The 21,536-nt window shown below is 35.0% G+C and overlaps 1 protein-coding gene across 1 annotated transcript; it reads right to left on the bottom strand.

The window, feature by feature from the left end:
* Positions 1–1,015: 1,015 nt before the first annotated feature.
* On the bottom strand, positions 1,016–1,824 carry LOC120596622 (RNA-binding motif protein, X-linked 2-like). The gene has a single exon (XM_039855117.1). It carries the CDS (start codon positions 1,673–1,675, stop codon positions 1,016–1,018), a length of 660 nt encoding a protein of 219 aa, XP_039711051.1. The 5' UTR covers positions 1,676–1,824.
* Between the last annotated feature and the right edge of the window lie 19,712 nt (positions 1,825–21,536).

Genomic DNA, 21,536 nt, shown 5'->3' with positions numbered 1-21,536 from the left:
TCCCTAGTGGACAAAACAATTTCTTGTGAGATTGTGAGAGAGAATAAAATATCACGCTTGCTTAGGTATATATATATATATATATATAATATATATATATATATATATATATAAAGACTGTGTTATCCAGATACTTTTTTTAATTCACCATGATTAGCCATGTATTTCAACTGATATTACTTTCCATAAGAATATTTTTTGCCTTTTATCATTAACTAAAGTTACAGCAAAAAACAAACAACAAAATAAAACCCTTCCATTACTACTGATACATAAAATTATATAGGAGCAGGAACCTAAATATTTTAAATATATTTTACTGCTTACTAGAAAAAATGTATGATAAAAGTAAATTCCCTCTATGCTGTCTGAAATTCTTCCACATTAGCCTGAGAAGTTTAGAACTATAAAAGTCTGTATCATCTAGTTGAGTGCTTCTAAACTTTTACACATCTTGTTACATATTCTGCTTAAATGGTAATATTTAAGCAGAATACTGTGGGAGGAGAGTTCTACATGGTAACCACTACAGAGCACTACTCTTAAAACTTTAGGCATCAAAATCTCAAGCAGCTTACAAAAGGAACTATAAGAATCCTGTAATGTAATTTCAACTGTAAAATTTGGAGTAGTTGTAGAAAAAAGAAATGTTCAAATTTTAAGGAAATTCTACTCCAGATACTTTATTTGCAGAAAGCATCGAATAACAAGTTCCAGCCCGTTAAATATCATATCCTATTTAAAAATATGAAGATGTAAGCATGCTGCAGTCTTGGTCTGGCCTGAGGTACTGGAATTGGAGAAAGTGTGTGGCCGTGCCTTCAGATCTGCTAAAAGTTGTCTCAGCTTCAACCTCTGTCCCTATCCCTGCTCTATTCCTCTTTCCCTTGCTGCTTCTGCTAAAGGACTGTGCTCAAAACTTGGATTCCCCTCCCTGAGTCCACTCTCCAGATCCCTCAGCACCCTGCAGGAAGCTGTCCACAACAGCAGTTTTCCTTGCCTCAGGGCAGCTGGGTTAGTGCTTCCGGCCCTCTCTAGACTCTAACTTCACCTTGGCACGTTCATCGGAACCTAGGGTGTCTTCCATCTTAATCTGGCCTCTCGCTGCCAGGAACAATGGCTGCTGTGTCTGTCTCTCCTCGTCTTTAACTAGTATAGTAGTCTTCTCTTTGGTCTTACTTCTTTTCTGTTTCTCTTGTTTATGGTGTTCGGAGAGTGCTTCGTCTTCGGAGCCTTCAGATGAGCTCGATGAGGAGGTCTGAATCCCACAGCCTTTCTGCCACAGCTTTCTGGTGGCGTCATCCACGCCCTCTAGGACCCGAGGGGGGCGGTAGCAGGATACATGGTCGACTCGGATAGTTCTTCCCTTGATCTTGATTCCATTAAAATTGTCAACGGCCAAAACTGTACTCCTCTGGTCTTCATAGCAGATAAAACAGAATCCTTTGGACTTCCCTGTCTTCTGGTCTCGCACGAGATTAATGTTAACAATCTCTCCATACTGAGAGAATACACAGAGGATATCTCCTTCGGTCAGTTCAAAAGGAAGCCCTCCCACGAAGATCCAGGCGCTGTCCTTGTACTCAGAGTGCCATGACGCCGTAGCTGCCACGGCAATATGGGCCTCCCGTTCATTCAGCTCACTAACCAGCTTCACTTTGGTTAATGGGTTCATCTTTGTAAGCCACGGGGGCCAGCCAGTGGCTCTTGCCCTCTCCGCCACCTGCGCCTGTGCCCTTCCGGTGGACGCAGTGGGGCGGTACTTCCGGTGCAGGCTTTCAGGACTGTCCTATACCAGCTCTGCCTTCCCCACACGCTCTCAGCTGCCATTTAAGTTTCAACTTTTTATGGTACCCCATTCACCACATAAGAGTGCTAAAACTGCTCACTGGTTTGAAAATTCTAATTCTAGTTTCAAAATGGGTTGACTCGGTTGAAATAAAAGCTTCTGCTCTGAAACGATGTTTAATCATGGAAGTTGTAACTGCTATTTTATTTTTTTTCCCATACAATAAAACTTTTTGAGAGTCTACAAAGTACGACTTTCACTTTGGCTAAATAATGAAGAGTAAATATTTGATACGATACAAGGCAGGGACTTAGACAGCTTTACTTAACATGTGCCCATTGTATTAGCATTCTCCAGAGAAACGGAACCAATAGGATGCAGATAGACGGATATATATCTATGTGTAAGAGATTTATTATAAGAAATTGGTTCATGTGATTACAGAAACTGAGAAGTTCCAGGATCTGCAGTTGGCAAGCTGGGACCCCAGGACAGCTGATGGTGTCATGGAGGGTGAAATTCCATTCCAAAAGCTGGCAGGCTCAAACCCAAGAAAAGCTGATGTTTTAGTCCAAGTCCAAGGCCCGAAAGATCGATGTCCCTTGACAAAGCAATCAGACAGAAAGGGTTTCCTCTTACTGGAGGGAGGGTTAGCCTTTTTGTTCTATTTAGGCCTTCAACTGATTGGATGAGAGCCACCCGCATTAGTGAGGGGAATCTGCTTTACTCAACCTATTGATTCAAATGTTACTCTTATCCAAAAGCACCCTCACAGACATACCCAAAATACTGTTTGACGGAATATTTGGGCACCTTCTAGCCTAGTCAAATCGACACATAAAATTAACCATCATACCCATCATGTTTCCAATTGAATAAACTCCCCAAGTCAGAGATAATTCCGTTCCACTCTTACATACTCATTTCATTTATATAGGAGGTGATCCTTTACTTTCAGAGATGGCAGTTCTCAGGATGAATGCAATGCATATTGGTGCTACAGCCGAAAAAGGCAATGAGTAATCAATACTTACTAATATATGCAGTGGTACCAGTGTGTAGCTCTGGTGGAATTTGCAGAGCCCTAATTTGAGTTGATGTTTCAAAATAAGTCAACGAATTTTTTGAAACTACTGTTACTTCTATAACCCACAAGTTTATAAGAGTTGTGATATTTTTTTCCCTAAAGGTGTGCTTCACTGGGTATTTCAAGTTATATAATGGTAGTCCACTTGAAAGCTTCATGAAATAGTCACTTAGGTGTAATGCTCATACTCAACCTAGTTATATGTCCAACCTATTAAATTTGTAACTCAGAAAATAATTGCATACTTGTCATCCTGCCTTTGTTATTTCATTTCTGTCACGACTGCTAGCACAGATGAAAGGACTCATAAGTGGCACATAATAGAGAAGTTGAAAAAGTCTTAGAAGTTCCTTCATGCCTTAGCACAGAAAATACACGTTTACAGTTGTTCAATTTGACACATAATTAAATGTTATCTTAAAGGCCGTACATGGACATCTTGATTTATTTTACTTATGAAAGATGGACAAATGGCATATGTTTCAGTGAGATATTATCACGGATATAGCTGATAAAATTTAATTCTATGTATTAAAGAAGGATTTGAAAATACTTGGTATGTTCAGGAGCTTAAATAATTTATCCCAAGTCTTGTTCATCACAAGCATCTAGGTTATTCCATACTCTAGAAACCATATGGGAATCAGGAAGTAGAAGTCAACAACTTTTAAGTTAAAATTTCTGAAAGGCATTTATATGAAGAAATGTACAACGAAAAATATTCTCTTCAGTATTAATATTATTTGTATCATCATCGTCGACAACAGGTTACAAGTGTCTCATTGAAAAAGTGATAAGAAAAGCTTTAAAAAGCTTAGCTAAGTAAGAGTGTGTAGCTATTTATACAGATTCCCTCTTTCTCTAAAAATTCCATTTCACAAAAAAGCCATATTAAGGCCTAGTAGGCTCAGCACCTAGGGCCCACAGGACTTTTAGAGGCCCATGAAAATGTCTTAATTTTTTTAAATCAGAACAAAATAATAAGTTTTATTTCAAAGAAATGTTTTAATGTATAATAATTTTTATATTAATACAATAATAAAACATAATTTTTAATATTTTTTATGGATAATGGGGCCCATAAAGAAAAAAGTGCCTAGAGTCCATAAAAGTCATAATGTGGCCATGTTCACTCTATGTAGCCCTACCTCCCTGGACATAGCTGATTGAAATAGAGATAGAGTTTTGATCTACATCAGGCCTATCAGATTGTCTCCTATGAGTTTGGAATTGAGATTTAAACACATTAGTAAGCATTTATTGGTTTGTGGAGACCTGTACCCTTGTAGCCTTCAGTGCAGTCATATGTGTAAAAAGTAAAGAAAAGCTATCTGCAAGAGAAAGAGAAAAACGAGAGATGATATAGTTTGTGAAACAGAGAGAATGAGACTTGGAGATGCTGTCTGAGTTCTTAGTGCTCTGCAGTCTTTCTATGTTAAATATTGGTTGTACAGACCTTACTGGATTCCATGAGGTGTTCCTTAAATTCCAGGGTTTGCCTAAAATGTTTGAAAGGATGTTCTGCTTATTTTAATCTAAGAGTACTATATTAGTTTGCTAGGACTGCTATAACAAAGAATCACAAATTGGGTGGCTTAAACAACAGAAACATATTGTCTCACAGTTCTGGGGACAAGAAGTCTAAAATAACAATATCAACAAGGTTAGTTCCTTCTGAGGGAAAGCTATGTTCCACACCTGTCTCTTTAGCTGGTAAATGGCTATCTTCCCTCTGTATTTCTTTCTATCGTCTTCCCTTACTGTGTGTCTGTGTCCAAATTTCCTCTTCTTACAAGTATAACAGTTCTATTGGATTAGGGCCCAACCTAATCAGCTCACTTTAACTTGATTCTCTCTGTAAAGATCCTATCTCCAAATAAGGTCACATTCTAAGGTGCTGGGGTTTAGGACTTCAACATGTGAACTTGTGGGGGGACACAGTTCAACCTATGATAAGTGCTAAAACAAGAAGATAAATATATATTAAATTTTAGAGTGCCCATGGATTATTGTCACTGATATTTCTGATATATTTCTTCCCTTTTTATTGAATTAAAAATTTTTTAAAGGTACTTTATATGTTTCTTCTTCCTTCTTTTAAACTTGGCTCCCAGAAACTGAATTTTGCCCATAAATTACTTCTGGTCATAAATTTCCAAAACATGATATGCTACCTCATAACGGCAATGAATATGGACTCTAGAATCAGGCTACCTGAGTTCAAAGCTTGCCTCTGTCACTATAATGCCATCATAGGCAAGCTACTTCATCTCTTTGTGTCTCAGTTTCCACAACTATAAAGTAAAAATTGAAAGTGTATCTTACTCATAAGGATGTTATGAAAATTAAATTATTGGTATATGTAAAGAGTTCGGCATAAAACGAGTTCCATCTAAGGACTTGTTATTAATGTAGAGAATGAGCCATCATTTATACACTGGACTTCCCTTATGAAGTTTGCCTTTTAAAATGGTCATAAGGCAAATCTTAGTTGCCAACTGTCTTCTTTGGGTAGGTGTTAGGAGCACAGACTTACCTTGAGGCCAGGTTGCCTGGGTTCAGATGTGCCACTTACTTCCCCAGTACCGTAGAGTATATTACTTCACTTTCTTCATCTGTAAAATAGAGATAATAATGATATCTATTATAAAGAGTTTGTTGCCATAATTGAATGAGTTAATTTTTATAAAGCATTCAGTACATACCAAGTGTACAGTTACATTATTTATCATTCTCATTAGATGAATTATCCAGGTGGCAATCGATGGCACTAACCAGAACAATCAGTGACATAGCATTGACCCTGTTGAAGCTTATGGCCAGACCACTGCTGGACCCTAGAGAGTTTTGTGAATTTTCCAATACTCTCTACTTTCTTGGAATTTATAGTCAAGGTAAAAGCCCTAATCCGAGTAGCTTTGGTCTATGTGTAAACATCATTTAGTTTTTTTGTTTTAGTTTTTTTTTTTGGTTTGTTTCAAGTTTAACTTTTTCTTAACATTACAAAGGCAATGCTTGAAAAATGTAAATCTTAAATTTGTCATTTTAATTGTACATTAAAGTACAGATATAACCTCCATGTAAAATAGCTATAATCACACATCATGTAATTAAATATTTCTAGATTGCTGTTCCCAAAGGCAGGAAAAATGTTGTACAAAACATTTATTGATATTTATACGGTATATAAAAGTACTTGAAATTTGTTGGCCTAACTTTAGAGAAGGGATTTTAATCTTCTTATTAATTATAAGAAAATTTATTTCCCTAAGGTAGAAAAATCAGTAGAATTTATAGATATTTAGTAACAATTTGATGACAATTTTCTTCAAAGTCTATATATGTGACATAAAGAAAACAACAGTTAAAAAACATGCAAAACGAAATCCTATTTTATTTGCATTTTAGAGCAAGTAAATTGACAATGCAGTATTACTTTGCTGATACTATAGGGCAAGCAAAAAATTTAGTCACACCTCTGATAAAAAGATATCACTTTGGAATTCTATACTTGTATAATTGGGGAAGTTCAATACATAGAAGTTCAATACATTTCCCATAATCGTGCTAATTATTGCACAGAATCTATAACCTTTAGAGAGCTGAGATTAATTCAAATGAAAATACAGATGGTGTTTCAGAAAAACAAGCTTTTATATTGCTTTTTTTTTTCATATGCAACTGTTATAAGAAAGTCTTATTGGAAGTTCATCGAGACCTAATTATATATTGTTTTCTATTCTGCATTCTACATATTTCATTCCAATAACAATATAACTAAATTAATTTTAGCTTTAAAAAAATCATACTGATTAAATATCAAATTGGAAAACATTCTACTTATCATGGAAAAAGTTCCACTCATTTGATAAGATAAAAGGATAAGCTTTTCAAATGTAAATTGTATTTCAGATCATAATTTATTATTTCATACTCTATATTGGTTTTTGGAAGTTGCTCTCTTTGGGAGAATTTAGACTACAGAAAATGAAAATACTGGCTGAAGCTTGAAACAAGTGACATCTTCCTATGTCAATTAGTACCGTTTTTTTGTAAACAAATAAAACCTGGGTAAATATACAAAAATAATTGAGACATTTTCAGGCAGATACACATATAGAGGATCTCTCAAAGAGGCAACATCATGATTTATAACAATTTTGTTAAACTTAAAATATATTCCTCTAGAGCAGCAGCCCCCAACTTTTTGGCACCATCATGCCATCCTTCATATCTGTCTTAACTCTGCTCTTTGACTTCCAGTTTATCTTTACTTCTATAAATATTTACTTAACTCCAATCAGAAGAATTGGAAATCCATGTATTAGTCACTGAACTAAACCGCTCAATCCCTAATTTTGGAAAAGACTGAAGTCAAATTTTATGTTATAATATGTGGAACCCAGTATATAGCAGATGAATGTAGGATGACCTACAATACATGATATTATTTGTATTAAGTACTACCGCCCAACTTACCATTCAGAGAGATTCTTCATCTTTCCAATAAAATAGATGGATTCATTTTAATCATCAGTACCCTCAGGTACAAACCGTGTGAACTACTTGCCTTAATTTTGCTACTATATAGTCAATATAGTAATCTCTACAGTAATATAGAGAAGATGTAATCAATTTTGATTAATGAAGTGGCTCCATTGTGTAGTGGTTAGCATGTCTGCTTTACACGCAGAAGCTCCTGGGTTCACACTCCAGGTGGAGCCACAGACCATAACCCCGGGTGCGCCAGGCCCCGGGTGTGGCTGCTAGCATGTAGGAGGAGACGCCTCACTTTCAGAGATCCAGTTCTTAAGGGGAAAATGGCAAAATCCATAGGTCAGGAGTGGAAGTGGTGGGGGGGGACGGGGAATTAAAGAGGGAAAAAAAATTTTCGATTAATGATATTTGTTCTTTAAAGTTCAATTTCTGAACCTGGTGATATCTCTCTGCATTGATTCAAATTCGGTCCCGGTAGAAAATGATCTGTCTAGAGACTCCTCTGTTTTGCTATTCTATGAGTCTCTGATAAAAATAATTCATGATCTCATACTCTGTGGTCCAGCCATCAGGATTGCATTGTAAGTGAGTTGACACCTTTTTCAGTCATTTGGACATAGTCTAAAGCAGTCTTTAATTAAGTGATCTTTATGTTATTAATGTCATGTTACACAGAATTTCCAGTGTATAATCTAAAGACTAATGTGAATATATAAAGATCTCACCTTGTTTGTGACCACTCCTCCTTGATATTATTCTTAGAATCTCACAAATAAGCTTAAAAATTAGTTCATTCCTCATATCAGAATATATGGGGCCAGAATTTGGCTCAGATGATTAGACTGAAGATGAAATTTTCACTAAACCATGAACTCTACTTGACAGTGGAAATGATATTTTTTCAAAATGAATCACATCATGAAAGCCATTGGTCCACTCATTCCACATTAGTATAAATTTTTGCTGAGTCTAGAGATTTATATTTTCAGTTTGGCCTTCCTTCTCATTACTAGAAAGCTTTAATTTCTTTTCATTACTTGGGATTCTCTAATTTTCTTTTCCTACTTTCAATGTTCTGCATATATTACACACATGTATTTGTCTTTGATAATGGAAAAAAAGACATCACTTTCAATGCTCACTTAACATACCTTCATTATCCTGGGAATATCTTCACCAAAATATATTAAAATGTCACTAGAGAAAAATGAATGCATATAAAATGTATGAATATTGCTGGACTAGATCTATATCCCTATCTCGGTATGCAGCCTCCTGGCTGAATGCTTACATTTCAAACTCAGCAAAAAACAAACAACAAATAGATTTGAGAACATCAGGCTCAAATAGAAAGCGTCCTCTCTCTGATTCTGTTAATGTTCTACCAGGAATTTATCAATTTATGTCTCTTCTTTAGTCAATTTTTGCATCAGAGTCAAGTAAATTTCATTTGTTTTTTCACTCCACAGATATTTATTGTGTACTTTCTATGTGTCAGGAGCTAGAATAGGAACTGGGAACAAAGAATGACCAGAACCAGTAAAGTCTATACTTTCATAAAGTTTACATTTTAGTGGAAGGTGAGAGGCAATAAACAAATAAATACACAGTATGTCAAATGGATGGTAAGAACTAAGAAGAAAAAATAGTAAGACACATGAGAGCTGGAATGTGCCCTGGGTACGGCAGGGATTTTATTTTATCTAGATGGTATTTGAGTGGAGATTTAAAGAAAAATAAAGATGCAAGTCATATGTGTATCTGGAAAAAGAGTATTCCTGGCAGCAAATGAAATTTAAATAAAATCATTTGTAATATAAATTGACAAGGACTGGCTTAGAGGACTCATCTGTAATGGACAGGTTAGAATGATAACTCCTTTAAAATACTGTATAATATTTCATTTTCTTAGAAATTTTACAAAGGTCATCTGTAAATATTGTCCACTTAACACTTAATCAAACTTTCTAAATTCTTACAAGTTTGTATTACAAAATCAATGACTCTAAACTAAACTTCATGTCTTTAAGTTTGTTTTCTATTCTTTAATCAATGAAAGGTAAATTAGTGAGGTTTTATTGTAGTGTATAGTTATTTGGTTACTTGCTAAGAAAATTTTCTGCAAGTTTCCTGGCTATGAAAGTATAGGGAGCACAAGGAGTATGACCAGATGTCCTCCTTCTTATTTAAAAGCTTAGATTTCAAGTGACGCTTGTGTATTTTTAATGTAGACTGCTGCTTTTTGTAGTAGTATGAATATTTTCTATAACAAGAAGCTATAATCTTTGAAAGTAAAGGCAAATCCCTATCCTCACAGGTAGCATCTGAAGGTAATCTGATAAATGCATTTAGATGTTTGAACATAAACAGTGAAAGAAAAAAAAGAGTTCTTAGCAAATGGAGCAGAACACCAAGTGAATGGAGTGTAAGCTATTTTATTCTTTGAGAGAAATAAAATGCCTTCTTTTTATTCCTTTTCTTTAATGTCTGTAATCATTAAATGATTCAATTAACATTTGGCATTTAGACTATAAGCATTATATCCATTTCTTCTTTGACCCATAAGAGAAGCAGAAAGATGAGGGAAAAAGCAACGATTTATAGAGGTGTAAACTGATAGTGCAAATGAGAAATTTAAGCTCCCTTTTAACATGATAAAGTCTCAATTTCAACACTGATTTTTTTTTTCTAAAAATAAATAACTTATTTGGAGGAATAGATGAATTTACACACTATAGAAATAATTTAAGATGCTAATTCCCTAAGGTTTGTCCCAAGACTAAGAAATATTGACCAAGAACAATGGGAAAACTCCCACCCAAAATAATGTGAGCAGTTTAAAATTTTATTTGTCTGTTTTGCCTTTATTCTCTGTACTTCCTATAAAGAGCTTAGTAGTCACTCTTTGCCTTTTATCTTCTCAGTATTTACATGTGTAAAAAAATAAAGAGAAAATAATCATTTTTAATGACTGAAACAAAGAGGGTTTAGATAAAATTTTAAAGAGCTCAGTGGATCACTGAAGTAATTAAGCAGGTAATGTATGCAAAAAGTCACAGATGTGTTTATTTGAGGTAAACATAGTTTTGTTAGGCTTTCGGCCTATATATTTCAGGTAATAACATTGATCATTGATTCCTTCTTTACTCTTCATGGAGAGACACTAAGTAATTTGTGTAACATATATTATCTATATGCTGCTTTCATTTGTTTAATCAACATTTATGCTCAGTTGACTTTTCTTAATTAAAAAATGAAGATTAATTTAGCCATTAATTTATGAATAAAAATATAAGCTTCCACTTTGCCGAACAAATAACTAGCGCTTGTAAATGAGTGTGATGTCACTTGACTGCTTTTTAGTGACAATATGGCATAGTGACTTTAAAAAGGATAATGTGGTACTAATGTAGTATAAAAATTACCATGTAGTATAAAAATGTTGAGTAAAAAAGTAGAGTACAGTATTCCATCTCTGCTGTGATTAAAACCATGTTAAAAATAAGACAAATAATGAATGAAAACAAAAAGAAAATAAAATGGATTAGGTTGTTACCATCCTGAGTAGTTGGGTTCAACCACATTTAAATTCAATTGAGATTTACTGAATACCTACTATGTACCAAGTACTACACCAAATTCTTTCATTTTTCTTATCTCATTACCTCTCATCAATACCATAACAATGATATTATTCTCATTTTACATAAGCAAAAAAAAAATTAATTAAAACAAGTTTTAAAAAAGATACTTTAGATTATGCAACTTTGTGAGAAACTGGAATGTAAGCCAGGATTTCTAGTCTTTTTGTGTGTTTCCTACAGCACATAATGGTTTGTCGACATAAGAAATGTCCAAACCCGTAGAGAATTTTTATGAGTTTATTTGAGCCAAACTGACGACAGTTGCCAAGAAGCAAGATTCACAAATGTTCTGGAGAATGACAGTTTTGCAGTTTCTTTTATGCATTTGGAATTGCGGAGGAAATGTAAGGAAGACTGAATGCAGGTGGGAGAAAGCAAGGCAGGAATTGGATTACAGGATAGTTAACAAGATTATGTACTCTTTTGAGGGTAGTTAAGCTTCTGAGGGGTATGAAAAAAAAGACATTTAAAAGGTGTGTTAACCTAGATGCACTGAAACAATGAACAGGGCTTGTTAAGGCAAAGATAAACCTTTTGCTAAAGAAATCATATGCCTGGGGCTTGACTAGCCACCATGACCTGCCCACTCAGAAATTTATGATCAGATCACCCTGCGAGGTTACTTTCAGTTAGAGTTAGATTTATTACAGCGCCATTTTTCTATCCACAGTTTAAAAATAATAAATATATTTTAAAAATCTAATTATTTCAACTATCCAGTGGTTTAAAAAATACACGATATACTCTATATTTAATACAGTAGGCCTCAGTGTCATTAGATATGAGGCTTTCAGGAATTATGTTTTGTATTATGGAGCAGGGCAGTCATGGAAGTCAATGTAATAATAACTATAAGTGATGCTAGAGAATTTGGTGGGGTGTTGTACAAAGGGGGACCCCAACCCCGAGCTCTGGTGACCAGGTTCTTGTCTTATGCTGCAACAAAGTATTTAAGGACAAAACAAAGAGCAAGCAGGAAAGTACAAGTTTTATTAAAGCAAAAATAGATGCTTAAGAGAAACGTGCAAGCATCTTGAAGAGCGAGTCATGAGGAGCTGTCTGGATTATGGGCTTTTCTTTCCTTGTCAGGGGAGTGGGGCAGTAGTGGATGGAGACATGGTATTTGTAATGCAAGGTGATATTATAATGATATTATGATTAACCAAAGCTGAACAAAGGACAAGGGAAGGACTCCAGAGCCCTATCCCAGATGCGGGGCATGTCCCAAAGCTATCCATCCTGCTTCTCAATTTTGGCTAGTCTCTCATGCCACCTGGAGGGGAGAGGGCTGTCCAAGGCCATCTCTCTTGTCTCCGGCTTTGGCTTATTTCTTGCAAAGTCGAAACAGGCAGAGAGTTGAGTAAGGGACTAAGAAAAAATTCCAGAGCCATATTCAGGGAAGAGGGAATGTCCCTAGGCTAACTATCCTGCCTCATAATAAGATTGTATAAAAAGATATAGAATATACCACTGTGAATAACTTCCTTAACTGCCTAAAAGCAGAGCCTCCCCAAAGAATTCAACTATGATAAATTCCCTCTCCTAGAGAGTTTTATGGTCATGAAGAAGATAGGAAAAGACCACTTGCACCTGCATAAACATTGTCCCACACTTTCTTTTCTCCTGTTTGTTCCTCTAAGAACCTCTTTGTTTTTCCTAAAGAAACCAATTTTTCTTGCCAGAAGCCTTTTCTCTCCCCTCCCTTTCTCCTTTTAAATTAAATATATAAGCCCTTACCTTTAGCCATTTAGTGAGATACATCTTTTGTGTGCTCCATATCCATATGAATAAACTTGGTGGTTTTATTTCTCTCTTGCTATTCTGTCCTTTGTCAGCTTAATTCACAGCTTCCAGCCATTTAACCTAAGTGAGTGGAGAAAAAGTTTTCCCTTCCTGACAATTTGGTAATGAAGATGGGATCGCTGGGACTCCTTAATCACTCTGGAGGCTGCAACTGATATTTCAAGACCTCTGACCAAGCCAGCAAAGGTAAATTTTCTTACCTGACAGACTCCTGGATCTCTTCAAGGGTCTGGTCAAGTGAGGACAGTAAGAGCTTTTCCTGTCTTTTCAAAATTTAGATTAGCAGGGGGAAACACCTGAAGCATCTAGTTCTTTGAGTATTGTAACTCTTGGTTTGAGTACTCTTGTTATAGGTCTCTTTCCTCTCAAGATCATTGTGTCCTATTTGTCTTGTTTTGTGTCCTGAGAGCTTGCCTTGGACGCAATGAGAGCATTCTCTCTCTGCTTTTCTGCCTGCTGGGTCTGTGCTCAGAGGTGGCCAACCATCAGGCTGGTGGAGAACCCAAGAATTTATAGTTAACTGGGGAGAAATGTGGGTAGCCTGGGCATCCCATTTGTAGTTGGTATCCTATATATCATTGTCAGTTTCCAGTAGTTCTTATAAGTCTCTTTCTTGCTCTTTGGCTATCTTCGGGAGTTACTTTGGACCATAGGGGATACATCTTCTGCATCCTTTTGGGAGATCCCTCTTGTATCCATGTTAAGTCACAAAAAGGCTGATTGCTTTTGAGCCACATTTTTTGGAACAGTTATACCTTTAGAGACTCTAAATTGGCAATGTTTTGATGATGTATCCTTTGATTTGGAAAAGCTTTTATATTTAAAAGGAATTTTAGAGAACTCTCATCCTAAACAAACGTTCTATAGGTACCTATGGGAAGAGCAAATTGAAAGAATGACAAAAGTATTGTGGCTAGCTTAAAATACTCATTTGACAAAATTAAGAGAATAAATCAGATTTAAAACAAAAATTGAAATTTAAAACCCACCATAAACCCTCCCAACCACAATTATGCTGTGGTCATGCTACAAGCCAGATGACTCCTGAAAGAAATTCTTTTCATCAAGATAACTAATGGGCAGACCCTCTTGTAAATGATCAAAAGTTGGCCCAGTTGTAGGCCAATACCAAAGACCCAATAGGAGCTAATTTATTAGCCTTCCTTCCAAATATTAATTTGGCTAAAGTGGACCTATGTACTTAAATGGTAGAAATACACCCTAAAGTCTTTATAGAACAATTTATACAAACATTCCAAAGGCACACAACACTAAATCCAAGTGTCCCAGAACATATATATCTTTTGATTTCTGCCTGAAATCTTCCTGATGCTAAAAAAAGAAAAAGAAACAAATTCAAAATAATGTAGTTGAATGGACAGGACAGTGAGAGAGACAGAGAGTAACGGCACTGAGAGGGACTGAGAGAAAGGCACTGAGAGGGACCCCTCACCAGTGTTTGGGGAATTCAGTTTATATATCATTCTTTAGTTCCTTTGCCATTACAGTTTAAATACTTTGTGTACCCATTTCCTTTGATATGGACAGACAGTGAGGAAGGATAGGAGTATGTAGCATGAAAAGGACTGCTGGAAGTTCTCAGCCTTTAATCCACAAGTTCCTTATGGTTTTAGTCATAGGGAATGAACTTTATTTTGTGTGGGGCAGCCACTTAAAATTTTTCCTATTTCCCTTTCACAGGTGTGGGAAATAGATTGTTAACAATTTCAGCAGAAATCTTCCTTTGTTCTGCAGGTGTCCCCAGGGCCTGGCTACAGGGCCGATCAGCATATTACGAGCTCTGAATGTAGCTTGATTTAACACTTTAGTTCTCTTGAGTCCTCCCTAAATTAAAAGGACAAAGTTTTCTTGCATTATTGATCTTTTCTTAATAAAAGATTATAAAAAGTTTCTTTTTTAATCTTTGAGTAATCCAGCCAGAAAATAAAAAATTTATGTCATATCAGATTAATTTCTTGTACTTCATGTTGTCTTTATCATGTCCTCAATTATTAAAGAGAGCTGAGTCTTTTAGAGTTCTCTCAATGTTAGAAGAGTTCATTTTTTAAAAAATCATGTTACCCCCTATATTTACTTTTAAAATCTTTTATCACTTTGGATCAATAGATAACTAAGTATGGTTTCATAGTGATCTGTGATCCTATTCAATCAAGTGTTCGAACTTTTTGACATTCTTACTACCTCCCAAAAGCAAATTCTAAATAAGTCTTCTTGACATCAAACTAACAGATTTTAAGAGGATCCCTAGAAAGATTTGCTCTCAAAGGATTTGTTCTTTCACCTTACGAAAAGATAGATGTTAAATTAATTATGTTTATTTAATATGCTAAATTGCATTGGAAGCATTGTCAAATAAGTAGACATACTTAACCTTCCTAGACTACATTTATATGTGTATATCTTATTAACATAAGTATTTCAGAAATTATATAAAATTCCCAGACTTTTGACAATGTCCTTGCCTTCCATGATATATCTTGGTATAATGTTACTAATCATAAATTGATTTATGAACTTAAAAGGTTGCATGTGACAAAGACAGCCAGATCTATAAAAATAGCATTTTAAGTCTTTTGCCATTCACAGTTACTATTTTCCACTGATGCTTTTCTAAAAGCTCTTGCAATAAGTGAGGGGCCAAAGTGCTTGGTCTTCAGCAAAAAAAGACTGTTTCAGAGACTCAGAGAAAAGACTATCACAGGTACTCTGAAGTACAAGCTTCTGATGGCATCGCTGAAATAACTTTAAGAGCATATACTGGATTGAGTAAGGATTTCTACAACTAATGGAGAAGCTGATGAGTTCATAAAACCAGTAACCCAAGATCAAGCAGAACAAGAATTAATTATGTGGGACTAAATGAACTGATTAAAAGTGATTATAATTTTTTATGACTTTTTCTCGACTACTGGTGGATCTTTAATGTTCTATTTTCTTTATATAAGGAACAACTTTCACTTTTCTCTTAAGCTACTTATACAAAACAATTTAGTAGGTTATATCTTTGAAAATAAAAAAGGAGCATTTATCTTTTTCTTGTTACCTGATCCCTCCAGAATTCAGAAACTGTTATTGAGAATTCTTATTTTCATGGCAACTTATTTGCATAAGTTCATTAAGAATCTATTCTCCCTATAATAGGATACAATTGCAAATTGGTTATATTACCAGGGCTTTGACTGGAATTTCATATTTGAGAAGGATATGCATAGAATCAGATATTACCAGACAGTTTTAAGAAACTAGAGTTGACTTTATGAAGCCAGTGCTTACAAGTGCCATCTTGGAGTAACCGGCCTTGTACCGAGCTTATTGGATTCCAAGGCTTACAAGTGAGTAAGAAAGGTATCTTCCTGACACGCTCAAAACACTTAGGATATTTTCGGAATTTTGAAAAGAAAAGAATTCACCCAAATTTATAAGTAATACAAGTAATGTCTGATGGCAAATTCTTAGTTTGGCTTCTAATTCTCAAGAGACCTTTAAAAGTCCAATCTGAGATTCCTTATAAAAGTTCCAGCAAAGCAAACTTCAGAAAGCCATGAAGTTTGTGGTCAATTACCATTCTTTCTGTACTTATGTAAATGATCAGGCCAAATTTAATGACACCAGAATTATTCAGTAAACAAGAGTAATCTTATTTTGATTATCTTTATTCAAAATGAGGGTTTTTGTAGAAAAAAAAATTTATGTTTCATGGAAATCTACAACTTACCCTTGTGGGTTACCAGATTCTAGTTCCATTCATTGTCTTTGAACTATTTTCACCTCTTTGTAAACTGGATCCTGACATCCTTCATATTTTGTCAGTAATTAATATTTCTAATTATTCGTCCACCCTCCTGATCTGGCATCACTGAGAACTAAAACTTCTCTTTTCCTAAACCCTCTAAGCTGAAGCTGCACAACTTAATGTAACTATGAATGATCTATTATCATTAACACTATGGGCCACTCAGAAAGTTTACTAGAACACCTGCATTTCTCATGCTCTGCTCTAGGAAATAAACATGATTATAATACTGCCACTATAATACTCATTTCACCATTTAAAGACATCTCAAATGGACTTTAAAAAATAACTGCATTTACAGTCTATTCCAACCATTAATCTTTATTCTTTTGTTTCCATAGAAATGTCCCTCAATAAATATATGACTGCTTGCACCATGTAAAGGCCTAACTTCAGTGGATGACCTAAGCCTACCTCCACTACTGCATCTTGAAATGAGACACAATTGTTTAACCGGACTGACCTGTTCTCAGGATGAGAGGACCGGTTCAATGGGATAAGGGGCAATCAAACAACTCAGATTCTTATTTGTGAAACTTATAGAAAAATTTAAGACAGGAGAAATTAAGGCATCCAAAATATACCACTGTGAAGAACCTTTTTCTGAATTCCCCTTATCTACCTAAAGGCAGAGTCTCCCCCCAAAATTCAACTATCATAAATCCCTTCTCTGGGGGGAATTTTATGGCACCTGCATAAACAAACATTATCACAAACTTTCTTATCTCCGATGTGTTTCCCTAAGAACCCATTCATCTTTTCAAAAGAAACCCATTTAATAATCTTCCCATAGAAGCTTTTTCTCCTCCTCCCTTTCTCCTTTTAAGTTAGGTATACAAGTCCCTTACTTTAACCATTTACCCAAGTGAATAGAAAAAAGTCCTTCCCCCAACCCCAGTGGTTAAATATGTAGTTCTGTAAAAGGATTGGAACCAGCCAGAATTAAATATAATAAATAAATGAGGATGCCTGCTGAGGACAAAGGGATAAACAGAGGAGAAATGTAGAAAAGTGAAAAGGTCAAACATAACACTCTTTGATTGATATTAAAACAATCCTATAGACCAACCACTACATAAATAAATTAAGGCTCAGTAAACTAAAATAAATTCTTTATTTTGCATAGACCATTGAAAAGTAAACATTGCAATGAGAAGAACTTATGTTAGCCCAAACACTATTTAGGAAATAGGATTCTCATCTAATGGCCATATTTAATTCCTTTCTGAAAAGTAGAATGAGAAAACTCATAAATGTCTCTTACTGTTCCAACACTATCAGAATGAAATTCTCCATACACACTAGATTTTTCTGATTTCATGTACAAAATAAATTTCATATGAAAATGATAATTACCTCTTGGGAAGAATATTGATCTTAGAATAAGAAGCCTTGGTTCTCATCTTCATGGTACATGTATTGTTCATTATAGATGTCTATGTTTTCCAGTCCACGTTGCCAGTATGAATGGCTTTCTAAGACCAGCCAGACAAAGCAGACACCTTGAGCTTCCAAAGCTGGTAAGTCTAAACTGCTAAAACAAAGGCAATTATGGTAACTCAGAGGTCACAAAACACAAACATTCCATATAATCCTCCACCAACCAACATCTAGACACATACAAAGCACACAGGGCATGTCAGTTCCCAAGGTGAGAAGAGAGGCCAGTCTACCCATGGGCCAAGGAGCAGCTGTGGATGGTGTAATCTGAAGAAATTCTGAGGTCTTTTCATCCAAAAGGTTATCACTACACTGGCTTTTCAGTCTCACTGTTAAACCTGTCTTTGGGATCGAAAATTTACCTTCAGATTAAATGACGGTGTAAATGTGAAAGTATCTGTCTCTGTACTAGTCACACAACACATCCTCAGAAAATGTTTACTGAGAAAAGCGAGCCATGCCTCCAAATAAATGCCCTAAACAATCACAGAGTTACATTTATGACTACTTTACAGCCAAATTTGACTGTACAGTTTTCTTCCCTACTTTAGGCATGTGGAGGAGTTCAGAGCTTTGTCCCATTCTCTCCTCTTATCCTGCTCTATAGTCTCATAAAACTTACTCCAACAATAATCCTATATTTATCTTGTATTTCCAATCACTTGTTCCCTACTTGATTTTTCTCTCAGGCCATAATTATGGTCAAGTCTCACATACAAAAATGATCCACATTTAGCCCTGTCTCATCTTTTAATAACTACCCTATCTTCATCCTTCAGGTCAGAATATTCTTTAAACACAAATTTGTACACAGAATCCTCCTTTTCTGAACAACTCTCTATTAACACATTTTAATTTGATGTCTCCCTTACAATTGTGGCAACAAAGGCCACCACAAACTTCTTAGTTGCTAATTTTAGAAGATACTGTTCAAAACTCATATTATTTTATTTATTTTTTATCTTCGTTTAATGATCATCACCTTCCTGAAACTCACTTAGCTACAAATACAAAAAAAAATCCTCTCGATTTTTTTCTCTTTTTAATCTTTCTTTCTTAATCTGTTCTTTTGCTCTGCTTTCTTCTTTCACCCCTGTATTTTGATATTCCTCATTTTTTTTGCTTGATTACCTTTTATTCTCAGTCTGTATACTTTCTTTGCTGATCTCAACCATCTTTACAGTTTTGATTTCACCTATGTCCCCAAATTCCTCTCTCCAACACTAGATGCTCTCCTAACTTCCTATGAAATGTTTGTAATAGCTTCTTTACAGGAGTGCCATAGAAACTTCAAACTCGACAAGTTCAATCTGGAACATTTATCCAAATGTTCTCCTCCACCAGGAGTTTAAATTATATCCATTAATAGACAACTCCTCAGATTTATTCATTCTAAATCATAAATATGTCTTGAATATGTCTGTTTCCCTGAGTCTACAACATTCTTCTTTAGCTCTTATCTTGAGCAATTGTTATGCCTTAAAATTCATTTTGTTTCTCAATTTGTCCTCTTCCCTTACCATGCCTCTCTGTTACCACCAGAGAAAAATCTAAAATCTGTAGCTTAGCAAACTCACTCAGATTTCTTTTAGTCTCCTACTGTTGCCTCACTATTCATTTATTCATCCCTTCAAGAATTATTTCTTATAATTACTTTAAATTTACTTTTTTAATATAATAATTAATAAGGCATAGTCACTGAATTCATGAAATTTACAACCTGGTAGACAGGAAAGACAAGTAAACTAACAAAAACTTAAAAACTGGCAGAGATTATGCGTTTGGTGTTTATATTTGGTACAATAGGAGCATGAGAGGATAGGCGATTTTTCTGAGTGATATATATTAAGAAAGAATTCATAGACAAGAAGATACTATACCTGAATCTTGAAAGATTAAGATGGTGAAGAAGGGAAAGTTTTAGAAAGCCCTGTGCTCTAGCCAAACCAAATGATTTGAAATTTCCTGTTTCCTGTATGGTCCCTACTCTTTCATCTTGTTTTAACCACACATATTACTTTCATGTCTCCTTTCTCAGACACCTAATTCACTTCTTCTAAACCATCTCAAATGTTCCTGATCATGTGAACTCTTTTATGTCTCTCCCAAAAAACTAAATCACTCTCTTCTTGCTGATCCATAGCTTGTTAATATTCTATCCAGCATTGTTATTTGCTCCCTCTTTAGTTGTTTGGAGGTAAGAGTTATGTGGTTTTCATCTTTGCATCCTGGTTTCTGGTAGATAATAACCACAGTTTCTATTGTCATCTGTTGAATTCCTATAATATACCAAGTATTTGATGTACATTATCTCTAATTTTCACAATAATCTTGAAGTATGGACACCACTCTCATGATTATAAATGACAAAACTAAGGGTCTTAAAGGCCATGTTTGCCCAACTGAATACAGTTGGTAAGTAGTGAAGATGGAATTAAAATTTTGTTTTCAATTTGTCCGCAATGCCTATATCTAATAAATGAATTATAGTATCATCCTAGTGAATACTGAAGGAATGTTAAAAGGATAAGTGGATGAAGTAACTAACAAATAAATGGTTAAATCTATGACCTTCTGGAGTCGAAATAAAAAGTTAGGGCAAGCCCACACCCATTAACTTTCTCTCTTATATAAGATAATGACGGAACCCACAAAATTTCATTTGCTGTCTTGCTGCATGTACCCTAATCATCTGTCTTTGTTTGCTTGCGTTGTGAATGTAACTATGCACAAATAACAAAAATGTTATTTTTAATGAGGACTTCCTCACCATAATATTCCACCTAGTAGAACATGAAATAATAATACAGATGAAATTAATCACATAATGGGGTACCAATCATAAGATAATATCTGCAGACTAAAATGTCTTTTTGTTCATATAAGAAACAACTTTGTAAACAAAATGTGGGTATTTCTATTATTAAATAGACTTTAGAAAGATATTTTACTCATTTTGACTAATATATATAATGTCTTAAGTTATAATTCCTTCAGAGATAGTTATAATTATCATTTTTAAAAAATTCGTACATACTTTTAAAAAGCAAGTTCTATGATTTGCAGAATTATAAGAAAATTTGAGACTGGCTGAACCCACTAAATAGCTAATTTAAGCATACATATACCTATGTAGTTAATGAACAATGAGATTATGTTATTAATTTCTAGTGGCTTCTGTATTACTCAGCATATACTAAGCTATGCTGCAGTAACACATAAACCCCTGAGTCCAAGGGTAGACTAAATGCCTCCAATGATGTCTATATCCTAATCTCCAGAACCTGTGAATATGTTACCCTAAATGGCAAAATGGACTTGAAAAATTAATTTATGAATTTCGAAGTGGGGAAATTACCCAAGATTATCTGGATGGACCCAATGTAATCACAAGGGCCCTTGTATTATAAAGGCAGGAGGCTTAAAGCCAAAGAAGATATGAAGATGGAAGAAGAGAACAGG

Source organism: Pteropus medius, unplaced genomic scaffold (genome assembly GCF_902729225.1).
Source record: "Pteropus medius unplaced genomic scaffold, Ma_sr-lr_union100, whole genome shotgun sequence".
Taxonomy (NCBI): Eukaryota; Metazoa; Chordata; class Mammalia; order Chiroptera; family Pteropodidae; genus Pteropus; species Pteropus medius.
This window is presented reverse-complemented; position numbering and strand designations above follow the sequence as displayed.

Coding starts and splice junctions, on each gene's coding strand:
- LOC120596622 (XM_039855117.1), bottom strand. CDS start 1,675: ATGAACCCATTAACCAAAGTGAAGCTGGTTAGTGAGCTGAATGAACGG.